Source organism: Ochotona princeps, chromosome 22 (genome assembly GCF_030435755.1).
Source record: "Ochotona princeps isolate mOchPri1 chromosome 22, mOchPri1.hap1, whole genome shotgun sequence".
NCBI lineage: Eukaryota > Metazoa > Chordata > Mammalia > Lagomorpha > Ochotonidae > Ochotona > Ochotona princeps.
The window spans coordinates 12,137,445-12,163,654 of record NC_080853.1 but is presented as its reverse complement, the minus strand read 5'-3'; the positions used below and the strand labels follow the sequence as shown (position 1 = coordinate 12,163,654).

The 26,210-nt window shown below is 42.4% G+C and overlaps 1 protein-coding gene across 1 annotated transcript in view; it reads right to left on the bottom strand.

Annotated features, from left to right (window-relative positions):
- Positions 1–26,210, bottom strand: part of PTPRT (protein tyrosine phosphatase receptor type T) — a 937,772-nt gene that overhangs the window by 288,606 nt on the left and 622,956 nt on the right. Inside the window, exon 9 of the mRNA XM_058679424.1 lies at positions 21,298–21,407. Coding sequence (XP_058535407.1) covers positions 21,298–21,407 — 110 coding nt within the window. The remainder of the gene's footprint in view (positions 1–21,297; positions 21,408–26,210) is intronic.

Below are 26,210 nucleotides of genomic sequence, written 5' to 3'. Positions count from 1 at the left end.
ACGCCAAGGCGAGCATTGCTGGCAGCTGCGAGAAGCTAGGGAGGACGATGAAGCCGACTGTCAGGGCTTTGTATTCCCCACCTCCAGGACTGCAAGACAATGAAGTTTGAGGTCATTCATTACAGCATCCACAAGAATTTTAGACAAGGGTCTATCAAAATTTCATGGGACAACCTCCAGAGAAAGATGAATTGCTTTGAGTACAAGAAATGTCGAACTTTATGGATCATTTCGTCATAATGCAGTTTCTATAAGCTTTTACGAAGATTCCTCACACACTCACAGAACTTCTATAACTTAGAATCTGTCATGGACAGCCTCTCTTCTTTAGTGCACAAGTCAGTTCCTCCACAACTCCCCACCTCCAGGACATACTGGCCCTCTATTTGCTTCCCCTAAGTCAAACAGAAAAAAATTGCTTGCAACCTGGTCCCATGCATAATTCATGACTAACTCTGGCTGTATCTGCTTTGTTAGCTTTACAGCCACTGGTTGCAGAGATAACAGTGTTATCTGTGTAAGAGTAACAGTGTCCAATAATAGGGGAGTAGGTAAGTAAATTAGGGTACATCAACTTAATGAAATATTACACAGTCTCCGAGAAAGATAATGGTGAAGACTCACAAAATGGGGAAATGGGCTTTTGACATAACACTAAGTGGGAAAAAACTATGTTATCAGAATGTATCTACAATATAATAATCATCATGAAAAAATTCTCCCTAGATACAGGCAAAGACTTGAAACAGCTGTAAGGTTATGGACATGCTGTGTTGTTCACCCTTCCAAAGTCCTGAGGTGACACTGTAATGGTGCTTGTGCTATAGTAAAAAAAGGAAATGAAAAGGTCACCAAGGCACCCAGCGTCACCCAAGGTGCCACTGAATCTCCAGAGGGACAGAGTGCTGACAAGGCAGCACCAAGCAAAGGGCCCCGCGGAGACACTCTACCAAACTCTGTCTCGACAGTGAACTGAACATCTAATAACACAGACTCTTGTAGTTTTGAGTAACTCAATGTTAAAAAGATTTATTTATTTTGGAAGTCAGAGAGTGATGGTCAATCGATCCTTCCATCTGCCACTTCAGTCCCAGATAGCTGCAATGGCCAACGATGGGTCCAGGCCAAAGCTAGGAGCGTTATCTGGGTATCCCAGGTTGTGGCAGGGGCCCAAAGACTTTGGACTTCTGCTACATCTTGCACCCCATTACAGGGATGGTAAGTAGAGCAGCTGGGATATGAACTGCCTCTCATGGTGAAGCCAGATTTCAGGAGACAGCTTGACTCAATCTTGTCACGATGCTGGCCCCTCCAGTTAATTATTCAGTGAAGCTCAGATGCCTGCTGGTGAAAGCCAGGTGGATCTTGCCAATCACTAGGTATGACACAACTGTGAACAAGACAGCCCCAGATTCCAGCACCTCCATTGTGTGGATGTGGCCTTCTTAGAGGTTACCTGACCAGCACTGTGCTTCAACCCTCCCTGTCCAGCACCTGCGCTCCACCTGGAGATTTCTCCCTATTTCCTGAACGTCCCTTGGTTGTTTTTGTTTGGTTGTTTTTAATAAAAATTCACCGTGAGTCTGCTTTTACTCATTTTATAAATTCATTTATTTATTGTTTGGAAGTCAACTTTGCACACAGACACACACACACACACACACACACACACACACACACACACAAAGAGAGAGAGAGAGAGAAAGAGAGAGATTCTCCATCTGCTTGTTCACTCCCCAGGTGCCCATAATCAGGAACTTCTTCCAGATCTCCAACATGGGTGCAAGGGCCCAAGCCACTTGGGCTATCTAATGCTGCCTTTGCCAGGCTTCTAGCAGGGAGCTGGGTTGGAAGTGGAGTAGCCGCAGGACTCGTGGTCACACGAGTGAATCAGTGCCCACAGTGGGTGTCAGTGAGGTAGGCAACTGCTTTACCTGGTATGCCAAGACAATGGCCCTCCTACCTTGCATTTTCTTCCCTGCAAACACAAAAACAGGCTGCCTCTTCTCTCTTCAAACAAATGAAGTACTTGACCCTTTTTCAAGGTTCATCTGTGAAGCCCTGGTGCTCTCGTTGCTCAGATACATTTCTTTGGTGTGCTCTGTGAAGCAAGTCTGAGCTTGTGTGTAGGAGCACACAGAAGAGCCATGCTCTGTTCCAGGATGCTAGATGGCAATCCACAATCTTGGAGAACGACCGGCTTTCCCATTCCTGCAACATTTAGGCAAGGGACCAGGCTTGGTCAGGACAGTCTGGCTTTCACACCATTGTATCTGGAAATGCCAAGGCCAGGGTAATCTCCAATAACAAGGAGCTATGGGGGGAGATGGCCAAGTGCAGTGGGTGAGGGAAGCACAAGAGGGAGAGGAAGTGGAATCAGTCAGTGGATACTGAGCTTGTTTCTCTGGGCTGCTACAGCACACGACCACTCAGCAGCTCCAAGTGCTGCAACTCCAAAGCCTGGGTGCACACAGGGTTGTTGATTTCTGTGATATCTCTCTCTCTCTCTCTGTCTGTCTCTTCCTCTGTCTCTCTGTCTCTCTGTCTCTCTCTCTCTCCTCTAGAGCAGGACTCTTCCTTGCCACTGCCGACTAACTTCTGGTGCCTGCCAGCCACTCTAGTCTTCTCTTGACTCCTGGATGCACGATTCTGATCTGTGCCTCCACTGCTGGTGCTGGTCTGTCCATCTGTCTTTCTCCCTGTCCAAAAATCTCTTACTTTTTTTTTAAAGATTTATTTATTTTATTACAAAGTCAGATATACAGAGAGAGTAGGAGAGACAGAGAGGAAGACCCTCCATCCGGTGTTTCACTCCCCAAGTGAGCTGCAACGGGCCAGTGCGCGCCGGGCCAAAGCCAGGAACCTGGAACCTCTTCCGGGTCTCCCACACGGGTACAGGGTCCCAAAGCACTGGGCCGTCCTCGACTGCTTTCCCAGGCCACAAGCAGGGAGCTGGATGGGAAGTGGAGCTGCCGGGACCAGAACCGGCGCCCATATGGGATCCCAGGGCGTTCAAGGCGAGGACTTTAGCCGCTAGGCCATGCCGCCGGGCCCCAAATATCTCTTTCAAGGGCATCTGTTGCTGCATCACACGTTGCAAGCTAGTACTTTAACTTGATTTCCTCTGCTAAGGCGCTATTTCCAAAGAAAGTCACATTCACCAGAGCCTGGCTTCTGACTTTAACATTTCTTTTTGAGACACAATTTCGCCCACCTCAGAGAGCAGATTTGCTAGGAATTTGAGGGGAGAAAAACATAAAAATAACACAATAATAACAACAACAAATGGACAAGCTGATATCTGTTATGTTCTGAAAACTCATTTGTATTTTGAAGCAACCATTAACCCCTGTCCAATACGCCCTAGACAGATGAATGATATCAAAGTGGAGAAAGCTTGGCATTTATTGATCCCCTACAACATTCTTGGATTTCTCACATAGAACTCATTTCACTCTCACTGAAGCACAGAGAACCATTCATTTTCCCATTGCACACACATGTGGAAACAACATTTGCTTTGAGCACTTAGTCTGGGATAAAACATGCTGCAAGCACACATTGTAATTTTAAAATCCATGTATGTGAAGATTGTGAAAATTCCTGTTCATATTTTTATTAATTAAATGCTAAAGTTACGCTATGTTGGATAAACAAGGTCATGTCAAATGTAGTATAAAAATTAACTTTATTACTATTTTGTTTTACAAATGCCTCTAATTTTTTTAAATTATATATAAGCTTGTGTTGATTTTTTGTCGACACGTGCCAGTTTCAGAGCCAACAGTGAGAATAATTAGAGTGCCTGTCTCAGACCTGAGTTTAATACTTCTTGTGTGTTCTGCCTTTGCCCCTTCATACAGGAACCACAGCCAGAAACAGTGTTTCAGAAATAAGTGTACAAGTTGTTTAGCAAAGACGGGAGGAAGTTAACCTCAGGCAATAACCATCCGTGTGCGATTTGTGGCCAATAAGCTGAAGAGGAATGCAGTAAGCAGCTTGCCCCAAAAATCAATGTTTGAAATGGATCAAAACAGAAAGATGCAAATTACATGGAGAGGAAAGAAGGCACCCAGACTCTCAAGCACAGACTGAAAGGAAAGAACCACTGCTTACATACAAAGACAAGGGTTGGCCAGCCAGGACTGGCTGGGCCAGGCAGAGCCAGGGAGCCCTTGCGACAAAACATGCTCTAGCCTCATCCACAGGATAGGCATTCCCATCTCAGAAATACACCCTCCTGGCTATGTAGGAGCAGAGATCAAGGTCCTGGTAATTCTGCACATGTTTCTTCTGGCCTTCAACAAGGGCTGCCCAAGCCTTCAGGTGGGCTGCTTCCTTGGATAAGACATCAGCTCTCAGACAGATGATAGAAAGATGCATCTATTTTGGCTCATGGATGAATCTCAACTGCCCAGAATGGTTCCCGGTACACAGTAAGTGCTGAATAAATACAGAATGCCTGAAAGAGCCAGTGAATGACATCTGAAGTCTCCTAGGCCATTGCCTCTAAGAGACTTGAGTGGCTGTAAGGAGCCTGGTGCTCACGGCAATGGCTTTTGTGTGCACATATCATGAGGAAACCACTGACTGGTAGTATGTATTTGCACTGCACTTGCAAGTCCACATTTGCCAACCTTCTTTGTCCCAAGTAATGATAGGAGTGTACTTCAAAAAGTTTGTGGGTAATGTACACTAGGAAAAGATTATTCATGGATTTCAAAATTTTGTATGTGAAAATAAGCACATGTTTTAATTCCAGTTTCCACAAACTTTTTGAAGACCTCTCAGATATCATGTGAGCCCAGAAGGGATGATTGGGGTAGAATTCACTGCAATGTGGCTTCCTCATAATCGCCCCCCAAAAACACAATAGATCTGTAAAATGTGTAAAAAAGTGTTTTGTTTTTTTTTTTTTTTTTTTTTTACGTATTTTAGAGACACAAAGAGCAAAAGGATACTTCCACCTACTGGTTCATTCCCCAAACACTCAAAAGAGTCAGGGTTGGACCTGGCCAGTCAGGAGTCTAGAACTCAATCCCAATCTTTGACATGGGGGTTCAGGGTGAGGCAGCAAACAAACTCCTTGAGCCATCACCTGCTGCCTCCCAGGGTTTGTATTAGCAGAAAGGTGAAATCAGGAACGGGACAGATGTCCAACACAGGCATCCGAACCACCAGTTTAACTAACTGTGAGTCCAAGTACCTGCTCCACTTCATTATCCTTTACCTTAAGATTATTAATAATACCTTGAATATTATTTTATTTGAAAGGCAGAGTGAATGACAGAGAGGTAGCAGGGAAGAAAGGGATGGGGTCGCAACTCATCTCGCTGTCTGCACCTGGTGAATTCAGAACTGCCCTTGGAGTCAGGTAAACTCCATATTTTACTGGGGTGGGGTACATCTGGCCTGCAGACTATACAAGGCCCATGAAAATGTTCGGTCAGGCATGCCAAGGTAACCACAGGTGAGAGTCAAAATTACTAATTTTTAACCTGATAATTTTGTATGGCCTGTAGATGATGCTATAAATGTCCAAATGACCATTGGCAGAAAAAGGCTCCCCACCCATGCATAGACCTTTAGAAAGTGAAGGTCTCATCACCTCCTATTTTCCTAGAAAATCAGTTGTCGCATTCCCTTCTGTAAATTAATCTACATGTGTTGTCCAAAGTCAGCTGTACTCCCTGATACACACGTGTTTTAACAGGAGTCACCATGGTAGCGAATGAGTGGCTGCTTCCCCCATAATACATCCACCTGAAATCTGAGAATGTGACCCTATCTGGAAAAAAGGATCGTGCAGATGTAACTAAGGATACTGAGATAAGATCAGGATGGATTTAGGATGGGTCTTATGACAGAGGCTGTTCTAAGCAAGAAAGGGGAGATTTGAGATGCAAAAGACGAAGAGAAGAAGGTCATGTGAAGAATGAGGCCGAGACTTTGTCCAAAGCATGCCAAGGATGGCCAAGGGATGGCCAGTAGCTCCCAGGGTCTGAGACAGGGGAATGGAATGGTTTCTTCCTAAGAGCCTCCCAAGGAACCAACCCTGTGGTCATCCTGGCTGTGGACTTCCAGAAATGTCAAGGAATAATTTATCTTCTTTCAACTCAACCAGCTGCGAGAATTTTTATGGTAGTTCCAGAAATAGAATAGACCCTCAAGGAATTGGTTTTCTGGTTCCCAGTGCTTCAACATCAAAGGAGACCTAAGCTGAATGTTCAGAAAGTTTCCCATGACAAAAGCATGACACACCTTCATGGAACCCAGTATGTCCCACAGAAGGGAAGAGAGCTCCCTGGGTGCTGACCTGGCTAACCTGGGTTTCACCCAGATTATAGATAGTGCATTTTCAATAAGATACACACAAACTATGTGTGTAGGTTCATGGGCTGTAGGTGGAATTGGGGTGTGTTGACTCACAGATGTTGCCATACTTTCCCGTAACAAGTTTTAGGCAGGCAGAACAAACTTTCACTTTAAAACCACCATGGTTGCTCTATGGAAAACGAACTCTGATGGATGAGACCGAAGTGTGAAGGCAGGAGAATGGCTAGGCTAGGGAAGCACTGTAATCAATACAAGAGATGCTGATAGCCCTAACTAGTTCAGTAAGCGTGAAGGCAGTGATAGGGCAAGTATCAGAGCAGGTCAAAGGGCTCCTTGAGGGCTGCAGACAGTCTGTGTGTTTAGGAAAGGAGAACAGAGTGACAAGAAATCAGAGGTGAGTTGACTCTATGCTGGGGAATTTCACAGAAGTCTTTCACTCTGAGGCAGCAAACTTGCCAGTGTTATTACTGTCTTCCTCACTTACGGGCAAGGAGTAGAGACCAAGAAAACGATCCACAAAACACCCCTGAGGGCTAGTGCAAATTTGGCCTGCATCAGCAACCCTTGCATGACTCATTGCCCACTGTCCCCTCTGCTACAGACTGTCTGGCTCCAGCTCGCTCAGCTTCAGACTATCCCATGGTAAGCGCCTTTGCTGGCTTCAGGGTCCTTCTAGCTGCAGCCTCTGGACTCAGAGCTGCACTGCTCAAAGCTGGCACGGCTGTGACGCACCCCTCACGGGGACAGCACAAACCCAGAAAAACAACCAGGGGCTATGTGCTTTGACACCATGGTCAATCCTGGGAGCGTAGTTTGAGGAAATAATTTGGAAAAAGAGAAAAACAAAATCATGAAGATGCTCAAGGGTGTCTCCCTTATAATGCAGAAATATCTAAAGCTAATGGGAATGTCACAAGGGATGGCTAACTAAATTGCAGTTATGTCACCTGATGGGACATTATGAAAGCATTGAAATGCTAGTAATATACCAAGGATATAATTTTAAGCTAGGAAAAAGCATTTACAATTATAAAAGTGCAGTAATTACAATTATATAAAATTTCATATGCATATAGATAGGGATTAGAAACAAATGTGAAGAAAAGAAAAATATGAGATTCTGAGTAACTGAATTTTTTTCTTCTACCATTATTGCATTTTACAAACAACTTTTAAAAACCAATTTCAAGTTTGTGCTCAATGTCAATGTAACACCCCCTATGGATCTGTTTGGCTTTTGTTAATCTAATCAGACATTATCGAGATGCAGAAGGGGCTGATCTCAAATTGTTTTTTTTCCCCTCTCCCCCAGAAAACATTTTTATGGCTGCTGTAACTCTGGACACTCAACCTTTTCCAAACCTTAACAAAGAAAATCTTGCCTTTCTCAGTTGGAATCTAATGTCACAGGTGCACTTTATGTGTGGACAGAAAAAATACCCTCCCAATTTACTGTCAAAAGCTCAACAAAGCCAGGACTGCAGCCTTCAAGGTGACATCAAGGGCACTGGCATCTTAGGACTGCTATGGGTCAAGATGCAAGCTTCCAACCAAAGGCCAAAAAACCCACCAGGGCTAGGGATTGATAGCTTTCAGCTCCCTTTCAGTCTAAAACGGAGTGATACTTGTCTGACAGGATTTACAGGATGGTGCAGCAGGAGTTCTGTGTCCCAGAAGCCTCAACAGCAAACAAGATGAACTACTTGTGTCTCATTTGAGGAGGATTTACTCATTGACACAGGCAACTAACGCACGGCACGATTAACTGTTGTTGGAAATCAGTGACCATGAGGATGGATGGGGCAGCCTCCACACCACTGCAGAATCCCCGAGCGCCATGAAATAGATGTTGCCACTGCAGCACAGCCACATCAGGCAAGGACGCAAATGTAAAACGGCCCTTAGCAACATTTTTCTTTGCAAGACAAGAATGAGGTTGGGAATATATGATGGCATTGAGGTATTACAAAGGGAAAAGATTACAGGAATAATCCAAACCTCAAGAGTGGGTATGTTTCTGATACGCACAGGTCAAATAAGGATGAGAACATGGAAAAGGAAAACAAATATTTTTTCTTTTCCTTTCCTCTTCATTTTATCAAGGAACTTACTGTTTCAGTTAAAATGGGATTAGGTGACATTTGCGGGGAAAAGAAAAGGCAAATGAAGTCATGCATGTGTCAAGCACGTACCATGTCAGGATGTCAGGCACTCCATGGACTGCCGAGGTTCTTGACTACAGAGGGTACAATCCTTTTGCCACTGTTGTGCAACTGTTAGAAATGCTCAGGTTTTTAGCATGAAGTGGTATTGCATTTTGTCAAATGCCTTCTCTGCATCTACTGAGATGGTCATATAGTTTTATTTTTCAGTTTGTTGATGTGGTGAGTCACAGTTGCCGATTTGCGGATGTTAAACCATCCACTCATGCCAGGGATGAATCCCACCTGGTCTGGGTGAATGATCTGCCTGAGTATGTATTTTTGTAAAAATCTGTTTTCTCCCATCCCTCCCTCCCTCCCTGTCTCCATCTGGCCATTGATCCATTCACCCACCCAACCATGCATTTATCCATTTTTCTAGCTATCTAACAAAGAGCAAGAGACAGACAGAGTGCAAATAAACAGAGACCTCCCATCTATTAGTTCACTCCCCAAGTGCCCTCAATCCCTGGTGCTGAGCCAAGCTGAAACCAGGAGTTGGGAACTCAATCCACATTTCCCATGTGGGTAGCAGGGATATATTCTCTTGAGCCAACATCTGCTGTCTCCTAGCATGCACATTAGCAGGAAGCTGGAGTCAGAAGCAGAGCCAGGATTTGAACCCAAGCACTCTGATACGGAACATAGCCATCTCAAGTGGTATCATGATGACTAGGTCAAATGACTATCCCTGTGATGAGATTTTAGACAGTGGGGTGACCAATATGATATGTGTTTCAACAGAATGGTTTGCATTCCTTAAGGAAAGGAGCTGTTGGTTGTTCTGACTACTCCATGAGCAGGGAGTCAAGGTCCACAGATATAAATGGACAAGGGAGGCATCTGACAGCAGGGTAGGGAAATCTTAAAACAGTCAGGTCACGGTCTTGAACTAAGGCTCCTAGCATTGCATTTGTCTCTGGCATAATGATGAATCTTGAGCAGAAGACAATTTCATGCTATCCATACCAAACTTTCATGTGCATAGAGATCACCGGGAGACCTTGCGACAACACATACCCCGAGTTGGAAGATCAGGGGCAGGGAAAGGGTTCCACAGGAGCACCTTTCTGGTAAGTTCCCAGTGATGATGATAACAGACACTTTGAGGAGTTCGGTTTTACAGGTCAACTGTTTCAACCCCTTTTATAGATGAACTAGCTGAGGTCATGGCTAGCGATATATCTTTGAGTAGCCGAGCCTGAAAGAACCCAACACCATGCTCCCTTTGAACCAAAGTTTTCACAGGGACCCCAGCGACTTTTGAGAGATTCTTAGAGATCAAGCATTCTACTTGCTGTTTGAAGGCAAAGGGGAAGTAAGTGAACAGGGGGTTGATGAGGCAGAGTGTGTCCAGCACATCTGTGGGAGAGCATAAATGGGTCTGCTAACATGTGTGTAGGGCTCTTCACACATCAGCCTGCACTGAGGTTATCATGAAAACTCCCATAAATCTCTGCTGTGCTGCCAAAGGCCTGCTTCCCAGACACATGACCGACATAAAAACTCAATACCGGACTCAAACCAGAAAGTATTTGGTGGTATGAAGCAGGAGTTACAGAAGCATTCATTCCATTAAAACTTGAAATTTCATGTGTTTGCATGGGGGCAAACGTAGAAGTATAAAGTAGGAAAAAAATCCAGCGTAAGCTATGACAACAATGTGTGAATATCTCAAATTCTACAACATATTCTAACATTGTAGACATCAATATTGCTTTTTCATTACATGCAAAACTTTTTAAATTAAGCAAATGGGATACTTGGGTTTCATAGAGGTAACTCGCCTAAACATAACTCATCCAGGCAGTTAAGAACTGGAATTTGAATCCAGGATAATTTGATCTGAAAGTCATGTTCTTTCCAACATGTATGATGGGTTCTTTACACATCCGTCATGACAGAACATCAGGATAAGCAAGAGGCTCATCACTGTGTTATCAGAAATAGAAACACAATTAAGGAATAGATAAGTAAACCAGGGCATATGCATACAATGGACAATTACACAGTTATTAAAAAAAAGATAAGCTCTTTCCATGGTGCTATAAAGGCTTCATGATTGTGATAAATTTCCTAGTGGAAAATAACGATAAATTTTGTGTCATAGTTAAGTATAAGAAGTATGTATTTTAACAAAGATAATACAGAAGGAAAAATAATTGTACTCTGGAAGAGATTATCAGTGATTTTCTCCTCTGATATCCAAACTTACTGTAATATTGTTATTAACATTGGCTTAGAAAGGCTAAGATCATGCAATCCATGTTTTGGTGGGTAGTGCACAGAACTTGTTGCCTACAACATGCTTAGAGGAAGTTATAATACATATAGGAAATACCCACAGTGCTCTTGCCTTCCTGTGGCTCCATTCTTCCAACATAAAGACCATCTACATGACTAGTTCTAGACTTTCCCAACTCTGGGATCTGCCCAAGGATGGGATCTGTAGGACTGGTCCCTTCTTCCAGGTAGTCACAGAAGGGAAGCATCATTAAAAGGAACTCCTCTTCAGAATCACAAACAGTGGAAAAAACCGAAATGACACTGAGGGCTTTTAAGCATCACTGCTCTCACTGTGGCTGACACTGAATGAAGAGCTAGAGTTCTGGGCCACGGCTCAGTTCTCTAGGGCTCTGAGAAGAGCAGAAGCACATCTTGCTGGAGACAGGACAGTTGGAAGATCCCAGGGCACAGCAACATCTTCAGGTAGGACAGTCTCAACACATAAGCACTTGGGGGAAAATCATGGCACAAGGTGCCTGACTCAGCCCTTCCTGGGAGCCTCCTAGGACAGTCTGCTTGCACAGGGTGTTGACATGTTCTGTTTCTCCACACACAGGCTGTAGACTTGCAGTAAATGAGTGGAGCCTCAGGAAGATGAGCCTTCTGCCAGTGTTTGTTTGCAAACCCTGTGAATTCCTTGATTTACCACATTGATAAGAGAGGAACACCTCTGACACTGACATGTCTGTATCTACTGGCAACTGGATGCACAGCTGCTGGGTGATAACTACAGTGTCTGTAAAGCTTTTCTGGAACCTTAAAGCTTTTCTGTAAAGCTTTTCTGTTTCATCTGCTTGATGGACCTTGATGCTTAGGTCCCTGCGGACAATGCAACAGAGTCCATGCTATGATACTTACTGTCCATTTTGAAATGGAAACATGCCTAAGCACAGGATAAAAATAAGAATCAAGCATTCAGAAACGATGAAACGGACAGATCTGCCTGGATAAACCAATGAATAAGTGCCCTTGTTCCCCCATCTCCCTATTAACACTCTGAGATCTGGCTGGAGACAGCAAGCAGGCTTTCTTCTGGATACTAACCCCATTCAGATGGAAATGACAGGAGATTCTGAGGCCATGTCAGAGTCCAGGGGACTAGCATACATGATCGGTTGCTGATACCCATCATAAAAATGCCGCAGGTATTATGGAAGTATGCAGCACAAACATGTCCTACATCCATATCTCCATTAAGATATAAGAAAAACGAAATTTAAGTTTTAGAGAAAGGAGGAACCAGGCTGCCACTTCTGACCTGAAGTGTATAGATTTCTATCCAAATGTATACATACTGTTCTCTCTCCACCTTTACATCCATTTCTATTGAACAGAGTGAGCCATTATTTGAGCAGAATTTCCACAATCAATGCAAGCACGTGAATTCCTCTGCTTGCTGCTGACAAGTGTATTGAGAGGCAGAGGAAAATAAAAATCCAAACTTTCCTAACCATCCATTGAAAGAGATCTACATTGACTCTTATTATACTTCCAAAATTCTCTTTCACAGTCCATGGAGATCTGTAAACACATCCCCCGTAAAGTCGCTAGAAAGTACAGTACAGTGTGCTTGTTCAAAGAAACCACAACCATCCATGACATGAGGTAGTTATATGGAATACATGGAAACATGAATAGGCTGACATCGTGAAAGAAAGAAAAATGATCATAATCTTGTCAAAGACATTGCCAATGCAGAAAAATCAGAAAGGAAACAAACTCACAAGAACACGGCTGGGATGTGAAAGAGTGAAGATAGCGGTTATCTTCTACGTATATACATTTGAATACTCAAGAGGCTAACATGGTAGTGTATCATGCTAATCCTGTGTCTGCAGCACTGGCATCCCGTATGGGCACAAGTTCACATCCCAGCTGCTCTACTTCCCACCCAACTTCTTGCTGATGGCCTCTGAAAACAGTGGAGGATGCCCCAAAGCATGCACCCCTCAAGGGAGACCTGAGAAGCAGCTCCTGGCTTCAGAGTAGCTCAAGTCTAGCCATGGTGGCCATTGGGGGAGTGAACCAGAGGATGGAGTATCTGTAAAAATGCCTTTCCAAAGAAAATAAATAGATCCCCTGCGCCCACACCACAAAAAAAGAAAAGAAAAGAAAGAAGACATTGAACACAGAGAGTTGAGGCAGGAGAGATTATGGATATATAGGATAAGCAGTGACACTAGAGGAAAAAGGAATGAGAGATATAAATCAGACATAAGAGAACAGTTTGAGTTTTATGTGTGAAATGTAGCATATTTCTATAAGAGAGGCAGTAAGACTACAGGAGACAAAAAAATTCAAAGAGAGATCAAATATTGTAAAAATGCGATTGATCACATTTGTGTACATGCAATATCATTCTAATCAAAACTGCACCAGTTGTCTTCACTAAATTTGATAAGTCAATGCTAAAATGAAAGCACCAAGGGCAAGAACAATCCAAACGTTCCTGAAGGATGAGGAAGAGGAGTCCGCTCCACCAGGCACCAGGATTAACTGTAGATCCATAACAATTATGACTGCATGAAGTTGTGGTGTAAAGAAAGCAGTGAAATAGAGCCCTCAGGGGGAAAAATTTTGAATATAAAGAATTTTGGCTTAAGTCAGAAATGGTCTGGTAGAGCAGAGAAAAATAGAGGCTGTTTATTTAAAGGACCTGGGGAAAGTGACCATCCATAAAGAAAAAGTAATGAGTTTTGCACTCCAGATCACACCACATAGAAAAACTAACTGCAGATAGGTCGAAGACTTGAATTTCAACGCCAGAACTATGCAACTTTCAATAGAAATACAGAGATTCATCATGCTGACATTGAAAGGCATTTCTTAAGGCCACAGGATCTCTCAATTACATAAGATTGAATAAAACCTAGTCTGATTAGTAGTTTTTCTAGAGATAAAGCACATAAAATAGAACCCTGTGTATGTAACTATAGGAAATAATATAAGTACTTTCTAAAATGTAAGACATACCAATAAGAAACATCTGTGCTAAGAATTTTTAAAAGCGAATATAAAATGGCTATTATGAACAAACTATGTGAATTTGAAAAACTGTTTCCACCAAAAATAAAATATTTCTTCCATTTTTTTTCCTGCGAAATTTTTGAAGTACTCTTATAGAAAAGTACTATGAAATGGGCAAAAGGCATGAATCAGAAATAAAAGGCATGAATAAGAAAAACAGAAAACATGCACAGGTAGGAAACACACACACAGATACTCCACAACGATTGGAGGAAGTCCCAAGAAATCCATCAGTGAGTTGCACTTTGTGGTTACGTAACAGGTCAAAGGAAGCATCCTTCAGAATACCCGTTATTAGCGAGGACGTTGAGATCACAGGAGTTCTTGTACTTTACAGGCAAGATCAGAAATCATTGAAAACTGCTTGGAAAAGAATGTGGCAGATTTCGGTAGATTTGAACCCTCTTTGATTATATGACCTGCTTTCTAGATATTAACTGAAGAGGAAGTCCAACAGGTACATAGTAGGAAGTAGGCACAAAGACACTATAGATAACAGTAAGTGGAGCACAAAAGCATCGAGATATCTTCACACAGTGGAATATTAGATAGCTGCACTCATCACTCATCAATCAAGACAGAATAAAAGCGTTCCAGAGATTATATCTACTCAAATTTTTTTTAAAGTTGAAAAGTTGATAGAGAGAAAAATACTTTAAATGAATGCCCATAGATAGTACAACTACATAAAAATAAATGAATCACATACAAGATTCCAAAGGAATGAGGATAAGTGGACATGATTATATTTACATAGATCCTAAGTAGATACTGTCAAAGGTTATCCTGTTAGATGACACACTAGAAAAATGAGGGACTGAGTCAACACAAAGCAGAGACATGCAGGGAGCAAAGGGGAGAATACTTCACGCACCTGGGAGTGAAGGTGAATCCAACTGAGGGCACCTAAGTGACAGGTCACAGCAGAGGGGCCCCCGAGTCACGCTTGGTCTAATCTTCTCAAATTATGGATTTACAAACTGAGGCTCAGGTTAGGCGAGAAAGTATTTCAAGCACATCACTGGGTAATATCGAACCACGGTCAATCTTAAATTTCATAATTAAAAAATTCACTATTTGACTTAACAGTGATAAATATTTATCTGTAAGATATAAATATCTTACAAACAAGTAAGCAATCGCTAAGGTTGGGCAATTGCCAGAGAGGTTAAGACATCACTTGGCATCGCCACACTCCACATTGGAATCTGAGCCCGAGTTCCCACTAGAGTGCACCCTGGAAGGCAGCAAGTGACGGCTGAAGAGGCTAGGTCCCTTTCTCCAGCACAGGAGATCCTCACCGACTTCCTGGATCCTGGCTTCAGCCAGGATTAGCTCTAGCAATTGGGAAATGAACCCCCAGATAGAAGACTTCTTAGATCGTGCCAAATAATTTTTTCAAAGTATGCAAAATAAGAGATGAAAAACCAGTGATTAATTTTAATGATGGTGTTAAGTACTCTGAAGAAGACCTAGTATATATTATATATGTTTTATGTATGTATGCATGTATATGTGTGTCTGTGTGCATAAAAATATGAACAGATGCATGAGTGGGTGGACTGAAACCAAGCGGAGGCCGGCCAAGGTGCCTCAGTGTCAGCTGCACAGAATCACTTCTGTTTTGTGGAATAATGAGGGAACAAGGGTAATCCAGGGAAAAGGATCCCTTATTCTGGAGTGTGGGGAGAAAACACCTACTCTCCCGAGACAACACAGGACAAGCAATAAACCACACACCTGAATCCCAGCCTTAGGTTCTTTGGAATGGAACTTCCCCAAGTACTGTTCACAGATGACAACCTAATGATACCCTTCATTTAGGTCCCAAACACAGCCCTGTTCTGACAAAAGCAGGAGGGAGCAAGCCAGCCTGTTAAAAGTGGTAAGTGCAGTAAGTGGTAAGTGGTAAGTGCAATGCCCAGCCTAGGTAGAATTCAAAAAGGGGGAACGCGGTGAGATGAAAAGAGAGCAAGTTGTGAAGTTGAAAGAGACACTTAGCAGCATCAACACTGCCCCTGGGCAGTTTACTGTGAGGACCCTGGCAACCAGAGAGAGTTCCAGTCCTAGCTGCATGTCTGCGTGCACAGGTAGATCCCTTACCCAGGTCCCTGGGTACATACACCGTGCATCAAAAGTTTCCCTCCCATCCAGGAACATGAAGGCAAACCCACACAGTGCTAATGCAGAATCAGGGTTTTAGTTCCCTGCTTCCTTTTGCTAAGACTATAAAATGCACAGGGCAAATTCAATCTGGAGATTCTTCTCCCTTTTGGGGGTGGAGGATCCAAAATTTTCCTTTAGCAAAAACTAGACAATCACTGCAAAAGCCCATGGAACACAGCTGGGAGTCTGTCCTCTGATGTCGCCGGCAGGGTTATAAAGGGACCTGGAGCCGCCCAAATGGAGCAACTGTAAGGATGGGCATGAGGCAATGCAAATGGAAATCGAGAGGCAGAAACACAGTCAAAGGATCCAAGCTTCCCTCAGACCTACCAGAACGTACAAACATGAGGGATCTACAAAAAGTTCACCATAAAAACAAAACATTATGAACGTTTTCGCACAGAAACACACTTATCTTTTAGTTACATTTTCATGCACTTCTCCAAGTAACCCAGTGCATACATGTGCCAGTGTGCAACTACAAAACTCATGAAAGTATAAGTTCCTACACACACACACGCACACACATGTGTACATCACAGGAACAATTTCCTCGCAGCCACCCCTGCCGTTTTTCTACAACTGAACTGAATGATTCGTGTGTACTGTGAAAACTGTCCTATTGCCAAGAGAACAAAATTTGCTATGTGTTAGGTAACACGTGCTCTACATTTGTCGATTACCACTGTCACATTATCTAGCTCCATACAAATATCTGTTGTAACAGGAAAAAAAGAATGGAACAGCCAAGGCAAATATATAGGTATTCTCGATATTCCAAAAGTAGCTGATAGGCATTGCTAATGGACCCACTTACATAAACACAACTTATTCACAGCACAATACAACTTCTTCTCCTCCTAGATTGAGTGCCAGAAACAATTCTTTTCAACCAGACTTCTTTTATTGAAGCACCTGTCAGCTTCCCGTCAGCCTGGATGAACTCTGTATGACATCTACCCAGGGATGCTTGTATCTTTCAAGTCTGTGGAAGGGAAACATCCAATGGAGGGTGAGCGACGAGGTGCAGACTACATGAAATGGTTTCTGGACATCCCAGGGCCCTGACTTCAGATTTAGGGAAGACATCTGGGCAAATACATGTAATTTAGAATGTGCATATGTCTTTTTCAGTCTTACAAACGTAAGATCAGAAATAGTTTTGTCTATCCAAGAGAGGTGAAGTCTGGGGTGAACTCCAGCATCAGATCTGCATGGTTATCATCAGGGAAATGGTGAAGGTTAAGGACAGAATGCCACTTCCCTGTCCATCTTTGATGATTCCACATACAGTGTGACTAGCAGCCTTGACGGGAAAAAAGCCAATGCATCCTGAACTTGAACCTTAGAGAAAATTAGCACTTGCAGCATGTGCCTGTGTAAGTTGGTGAGAGTGGACCATCAGATAAAAGCGGAGTCTGGCAGAGTGTGAACAAAGATAGAGTGTTTATGGGGTGGGAGCTCGGTCAGCAGGGCACAGCTGAGGACAGCACACTACTCATGGCAAGCAATGGTTTCTGTTCCCTACACATTAGAATACCCCCAAGGAACTTCAAAAAAGAATCACACAGATAGAACCCTCCCCAGAGATTTTGATCTACATAGATTGCAACAAGGCCAACACACCCATCCATCCACCATCCATCTGTCCATCCACCATCCAAGCATTCATCCATCCACCTACCTATTCATCTGCATTTCCTCAGGTTCACAAGTTATGATTTTGAAAGAGAAAGATCAGTTTTAGGCTCACAGCAAAATGAAGCCAAAACTATCTCAAAGATGACTTAATCTTCGTTCAAGCTGGAGAACCACAGCATGGCTTAGACACACTGACAAAACAACTGAGCCACTGCAGGGTTTGAGCCCTTCCAGGGCTAACAGTCCAGGAGCACTGGGCGGTAACAAGCTGCACAACGTAACTGCAGATGTAGAAAATTGCCCCAAGGCAGCAAGATGCTGGAAGAAGACAATCAGGAATGCCTGTTTTGGACACAGTGGACAAGAGGGGGAATGCCTCTTGGAAATGAAGAACAAGAAACAAGTGGTGATGAGGATTATGAAGCGAAGAGAATGGTAGGCAGAAGGAATGCTATTCCCAGAGGAACCGGGTAAGCTGGAGAGGATGGCAGAAAGTTGGTAGAGAAGCCAGAACCCTGGAAGTCATGGGAAGAGAGCTGGAGAAGGAGATGAGACAGACATTAACAGCCAGAGCCCCCAAGTGTCTTACAGTTAAGTGGAGCTCAGAGCAGAAAAGCAGAATGTTCACATTTGCCTTTGAAGATGGTATGACTGGCTGAAATGCCAAGTGGACTAAGAGAAGCATGGGCTACGGTGGGCAGGGAGGGACTGAAATGGTCTCAGCCTCCAACTGGAGCTCAGCACAGGATGTGGTGGCAGAAACGGGGCCACTGGACCTGACTGTGGCCTAGCTTCTGGAAGATGAGCTGTGTGGCAGCTGGAAGTAATAGATGACACATTCATTTCTGGCTTGAACAATTAACAAGAAACAAGAACTTTTCTCTTAGTTACCAGCATGACTCGAGCTACACTCAATAGCGGTCTGCATTATGCAAATTGCATCTTCTAATTAACGTAGATCTGATTTGAATCATGCAAATTGTTGTCTGGGGCTGTATTAGTCACGATCCAGCTGATCCCTTCCTGCCCAAACTACCTCCTACCCAGCTGGACCACAGCCGATTCTCCCTGTTGTGCCTTCCTGAACCAAAGTCATGAATGAATCTGGAGTCTGAGCCCTAAGCCAGGGTCCCTGTGGACAAACTCAAGTTCAGGAAGGTGTGCCCATCTATCCAAAGAGAGGCCACAAACTCACATGCATCCTTCTCTTTGAGAGCTTGCTTTTGCACTTAGGCACGCAGCTGGCAGCCCCTTCCACAAATCGTTGTGTCTGTTCCTGTTCTGTCTCAGAACAGGCAAGTGTCTCAGAACACACAGTGCTCTCTGCTGGCATACTGAGTCCTGGGGCCTGAGTTTTTGGTTTAGATTGAATCCAACCATTCCATTCTCAGGCTGGAAAAATGTTGATGGCCCTCCCACCCATTGCATCTTTTCAAAGTGCTTCTCCACTGGAAAACCCTGCCTTGTTTTATAGAGGTGACGTCTGTGTTTTATTAAACTCTAAATGCCAGGCACCTAGAAGAGCTTGTGAGATAAATGTCAGTCAACTCTAGTATAATCAAGACACCCATTTCTGCCTCATTAGGGTCTTCTCATTCTCTTTAAGCCGTTCAGATTTTTACACCGTAATTAGAAACTCCGTGATTTTGACTGCTAAAAAGAACGGCTTACTGGGAAGCTTCACATGTCTGAATTTTAAAGATTTTCACACTTCGTTATCCCAGTTGCAAGTGTAACATCTTCTGGCCCAATTCCCTCACACTGTGCAATTTTTATTTTTGGACAGTGAGGAGAACAATTAATTGAATTGAAACACATATTGATTACTGTTTTTCATGAACTCTGAACAGCTTGGTTCTGATTGATTTTATTGTAGAGTTTTTTTTAGACAACTGTTTGGCTGGATTATTTCTCTGGTGGCCTCATTCTGGCTGAAGTGCCTGTCTGTTGCAGCGACTGCCTGGGTTTCTGGTGAATCATGGTTATTCCTTAGAGCTGCAGCGAGGTGGAAGAGCCCACAGCACACTTCCTCACATCCAGTCCCTGAATGGGGGAATCCTAGAAGCTCATTCTGATCCAAGAGCAGGGCTCTGGAAGAGTCTATGTGAATGATCTAATTTGCATAATTTGGGCCCCACATGAACAGGGATATTCGTTAAGAGTTCATTAAATAGCTACTTCAGTCACCCAATGGCTCTGGAATTGTCCTCAGCCAGAGTTGTCCGCACAAGCTGTTACTTCCTTACTGCCCATATCAGTTCCTATGCAGATCCACATCGTGACGTTTTACAAAATCTCTTAGACCAAGTGTCTTGCATGCTTTATATGCCCAAGGGTCACCTGGAGTCTCGTTAATGAGGATTCTGAGTCAGTGAGCCCGCGGTGAGACTTGAGATTCTGCATTTCCAACATGGTCCCAAGTGATGTTAACACCGCTTGTTGGTGGAAAACCAACCTCTCTGTGCACTGCTACTCAAGTGCACTGCTATATAATCTCCTCTCTGCGAGCATGAAGAACTATTCCTGTCTCCTTAGAGAGCTTATGCATCTATCAGATTAATCCTGAATATTCCTCCCTCATCAAATGTTGTTGACTAATCCCATTCTTAGAAATACCTTCTTACAGAAAGGTTATCACTCCCTGCCAAAGCCCACTTGCTGTGGGCACAGGTTTCTACAGGATCAGGGGCTGAAGCCCCTCTCCACCATCTAAACTTGGGAATCTCTGTACTTTTCCCCTCCACAGATTCTGAAAAATCGATTATCACTTTATTTTTTCTGATGAGGAAGTTGAGTCTTGGAAGAAGAGGGATCTGTCAAAGCTAACTTAAGACTCCTTGGATACTGGGCTACACCCTTTCAGCTGAACACCTACACTCTTGCTCCTCCAAAGTCACAGTGAGAGGTGGGAGAAGAATCCATCTAATCCACATCTCAATACTTGAGTCTTGGTTGGGTCAGTTTTTTCTGAGATTTTTGTTTGTTTGCTTTGGAAGGGACTTCTTTGTCACTTATTTTAGTTCTAGATGTGTTCAGGAAGCTGAGTTATTCTGGCTTGATGGGAACATGCTTGCCTGGACAACCTTTGATGTGATGAGGCCCTGCTATTACTTGTAGGAGGCTTTGGACTAATCTAGCAATGTTATGCTCAAGAATCTTAAATTCCTAGGAAAGAAAAGATATCGGGTGCATGGTCAAATCCCAAGGACTGATATGAGTGCAATGGATACCATATGATTCTCCCAATGGACTATAAATCCTGATGGGCAGGTAGAGGTATGTCAGACTCCTTGAGTTCTGAAGAGGTGGATTCTTCTCCTCATAACCTCTGTACTTGGCACAAGCATATGCAGCTTTCCTTAATTCACACAGACCATCATCACACGCATTTGAACACAGTAAAAGCAGGTTCTTTTGGGTAAGTGCTCACTCTTTGATGAAGATTTTACATATATTATCTCACTTAAGCCAGTGGAACTGTTTGCCCTGCATTCTTCCCATCCCGTTGCCCACTGTGTTAACAGAAGGATTTTGCTGAGTTGTGTATCACTCACCTTTTCACTTTCAGGAGTTAACCAATGTGGGGCTGAGCAAACAGAAGAAAGCTGAACCAACCAGTGCAGCAAAATGGCTTCCTTACCTCATACAGAGTGATGACCCCATTGGTCTCATTGGGAGGTTTCCACTGGATGTACATCTTCTCCTCAAAAGGTCCTCCCTGGATTGATTCCAGGGGAACAGCTCCTGGAACTAGAGAAGGAAGACAAATGAGTTCAATGTCACCTTTCATGTCACTTCTTGAGCCCCTGACCCACAACAGAGGTTAGTAAAGTTTTTATAAAGAACCACACAGGGCCTAGTTTAGACTTGATGGTTTATGCCAAACTGTAACTACTCAACCCTCCCATGGTGCCATATATACAATTCAAACAAATGTATGTAACTGTGTAACACAAGACACTCAGGTTTCCTGATAGCATCTGAGAAGGCTGACAGCTTTTCACCTGCAGACACAGCACATCTATCTTTTTCTATCTTATCCTAATTCTTCCAAGTTGTCTCCAACTTTACCAAGTGCTTATGCAAATTCTTAATTCCAGAATCTAACAGGAATAAGGTGACTTGGATCTAACCCCAATTAGAAGAAGCTGTGTGCTGCTGAGTCTCTCATGTTTGTTATAGGGTACAGCCTTTTACAGTACTTTTGCTTAGATGAACCAGTGAATGAATGACTTTTGCCATTCCTCCAGCCCAAGCCCTCCAGGGGCTGCCTCTGCAACAGAAGTAGCTTCTTGGCAGCCTCCTATAAATGTCTGGAAGATGCTGAACCAGAAAACAGATGATCTCCAAAACTTTCAGGTATAACTCCCATAGCAATCATGAGTTCGGGAAAATTATTACCAGATTTATTTATAGCTCAGCATTATAAAAGCTTTTTTTTTTCTAAAAGGTACTTTTCCTAAGAACTCTTTGATCAGAATTTTACAGACATTATTTCATTTAAGCCACAAAACAGCTCAGCCCAGTATGTACTACCTTCTTTTTGCAATGGAAAAACTGAAGCTCAGAAAATTAAACTTCTCAAGGTCATATGGCTCTTAAGCTGCAAAGAAGAAACAGAACACCTGTCTATGAGCTTCCAAGCTTATACTCTTAATCATCATGCAATGCCTCTCTAGATATAGCCTTGGCCATATGTTGCAATCCACTCCCCAATGTTAAAATATATTTAGCTTTTCTCTCTATGGACATGATGCATAGAAATTGTTGGGTAGTAAGCCTATATCAAAAGGTCAGAAAAAGACACACATAATCCCCTACGTAAAGATAGTTGCCCAGTATGTTATGGAAATGAGACATACAAACATATCATGTTCTTAAAAATCTTAGCGTCTTTGGTACATGAATAAGGAAACAAGACCCATAATAATATCCTTAATTGTTCTTTCTGAGGTATTTTTTTCTGCTTTGTGTGGGAGGGGGTTGTTCCCTGGTACATCCAACAATCCTTTATTACTGGACAGTAAAGTTGGTTTGAATTCTTTATGATTATGCTTAATGTTGGAGTAAGCATTTACATATATAATTATTCACATGTAACTCTGCTGCTAATGTCCCCAAGATAAATTTTTGTAAATTAGTTTACTAGGCTTAAGCAGATGAACTATTTTGCTTTTAAGACATGTAATGCATTTTTCCCAGATTGCCTTTTCAAGAGTTGGTTGAATTTTGAACTTCTCAACAGAAGACTATGCTTAGTCCTAATCCTTGCCAACACTATTTTAAAAATTAAGTGTGTGTGTGTGTGTGTGTGTGTATGTGTGTCTTTTTTAGAATACTGGAGTGTGCGGATTTTTGTCAGTTTAATTAGCCATTTGCACTGAGTCTTTTACGAAGAAGCTCTCTATTTCCTATGTTCATTTTCCCATATGGCTTTTCAATTTTTGTTCACCTTTGTCTTATAGGTTTATAACTACAACCTCTTTTTTTAGATATTTTTTTGCACAGGTTAGGTTTTCTCTTACATATTTTCTAAATGTCTTAGCCAAGCCAATATTTTTAATTCATCCAGTATCTTGCTGCTTTTCTCTATTCACTCGACCTTCCACAAATGCTGACGACTTCATGTGATCATGGGATTATAATGGGCACCGGGGATGAATCAATAACAAAGATAGATACATAGTCAAATGTTTGAAGAAGCTTGTGTTCTGGAAACAGACACATACATTAACTAATTGCATCAATGATTTACTCACTAAGGTTGTAACTGGAACTGAGGTGTAAGCATGTAGTTCTAGAAGAATATAAAGCAGAGAAAATCTAGTCTGGGAGAATCAGGATACTGAGTGGCAAATTAGCTAGAGCTGATCAGTATGCAGAAACTACTGGGGAAAAAGGGAAGGGTACTGGAGCATAGCAGAAAGCTTTACAAGGTCAAAGGTAGAAGGAGAAAAAAAAAGTTACTAAGCTGTTTTGGTCATTCTGGGGAGGAAGCACCATGACAAGTATATCAGTGCTAAGATTCAGAAGAGAATTAGACGTGGGGATGCTAAACTAGCATGACTTGGCGATGATGGCTAAGGGTGAGCAAAGGAAGGGATGTGTCAGGAAGAACCAGCCCTGTTTTTATGTAACAGGGGAATCAATATTAAACTCACACAGATGGAACCTTACAGGATGACCAGTTTTGGAGATAAGTTAGCTTTTCTCATCTTTATCTCTTGAAGTGTACACAGAATATCCAAACAGTGTTCTTAAGGATCAGTTGCATGTTCAAGATCTTAAACAGAGATCAGAGCGGAAATGCAGGTCTAGGACTAAGGAGAGGGAATCTGATCTTAACAATGATGAGGAAAACAGAAGAGAAATGTGGAGGGAGTGTCTGGAGGCAAACAAGGACAGTGGACTGTCACTGTACCATGCAAGAGAAAACCAAGGCTAAGGACGGGACCAGCCAACAGGTGTCAGAAGGTGTAGCTTTAAAATCTTCCATCCAGTGGGTTCACTCCTCAAGCGACTGCAATAGCCGGCCAGCCAGAGCAGAGTTGATTCGAAGCCAAAAGCTTCTTCCAGGTATCCCACTGGAGTGCAGAGTCCCAAGGCTTTAGGCCATCCTCTACTGGCCCTAAACAGGGAGCTGAAAGGAAAGTAGAGCACCTGGGACACAAACCAGTGCCCTTATGTGTTCCTGACATATGTAAGGCAAAGACCTGGACTACAAGGCTACTGGGCCAGCCCCAAACTTACACATTTGACACTTTTCCTTGCTATTAATATTTAAAAAGAAATCAATCACAAACACCGCTATCCCACTCAATATTTTATCTTAAGGCTGTGGGAGCAAATTGGATGTTCACACAGGGCAAGAAAGAAGCGCAACAAGGTCAACATTTCTAACACAATCCTTCAAGCAATGGAAGACAGGAAGTTGACAAACACCCAGTGGCTGAGTAATTCTGAGCTATGCCCTACTAATCCATAGTAAATTATCTCAAACACTGTAACCACATTGATGACAACCACACTGACAATAATGACTTCCATGCTACTGTGAAGTGTTAATTTTATACAATACATGAAAATGATTTATTAGGATAGTAAAAGTGAAATTTTACATAAGCCAAGATATGAGCTCCTTTCATAAAGTACTTAAATATACATATATATATAAAGTATATATGCTTATATTATATACTTAGAGTATTTATATGCTTATCTTGTAATGGATCAGAAAGTGTTAAAGCAGTGTTGGTTCTTAGCTTGTATCTGGAATGACACTGTTCTAAAATCCAATCAAGGGGTCAGTATGGCAGCAGAGTAGGCTAAGCCTTCACTTGCATCCCAGATGGGCCCCACGTTGTAGCCTGGCTGCTGCCCTTCTGATGCACCACATTGCTTATGGACTGGGAAATCTTAAGAGAATGGCTCAGGTCCTTGGGTTCTTGCACCCACATGGGAGACTTGGAGGAGGCACCTGGCTCTTGGCTTTGGCAAGACTCAGTTCCAACCTTGTAGCCATTTGGGGAGTGAACCAGTGGAGGGAAGCACCCTCTCTCTCCTTGGCAAAACTCCCTTTAAAATAAAAATAAAATCTAACAAAAATAAATAATTAAGAGCCAGTGGTTCATATGGCAATTTTCTACATAGCACATCCTGCATTGGCTTCCTTCCTGTCTTACCCTCATTTCTCTTTCCCTTCCAAGTACAACCTGGAACTGATTTAAACATGCGTCATACCATTAGATTCTCCTCTTGGAGTCTGCTTACAAAAAAACTCGAGCAGAAGAGTCTTATTTACTTGAGGACCAGTTTCTGTACCCCAAGGTCGTAACAGCATTTTCTTCAGTTGTTATACAAAGCTATAAGGTTATACTTTTAATGAAATGTACTGATTCTATTTGCAACTGTGTCATTATATATAACTTGACATAAGGATCCAATTTCAAATCGTCCCTTTCCAAATAGCACTACTGAAAAAAAACATTTACTTACTCAATTGATCTGCGATTCTACTTTATATCACATTGTCAAACATGTATAGGTCTGTTTCTATTTGTTCAATTCCTCCATTAGACAATCCTTCAGTCAATAACCACACCTTCTTAATTAACTAAGACTTACAAGCATTAGAATCTGATGCAAAATGCCTACAATTTTTTTATTTCACATTCAGAGAGAGCTTAGCCATTCTTTTTCTTGACATACATATTTTAGGACCAGCTTGCACCCTTGGGAAAAAGCTTGATGCTGTACTAACAATAAATGGATTCTAGATTACCACTTAACTTGTGTTTTTATAACATTAGTGTTAGCCATCCATAAACATGATATATATACATTTGTCATACATAGATGTAAGACTAATTACATATAATTACTAATATATTACATACACATATATTTCACTATTAACAGCTTCTTTAATGTCATTCAGTGCACATGCATCTCAAAAGTTTTTGTTAAGTGTATGGGTTTTATTAAGTAACTTTTATTTTTATTGCTATTATAAACTGCACCCTGACAAAAGACACCATATTCTTGTTAGGTAAG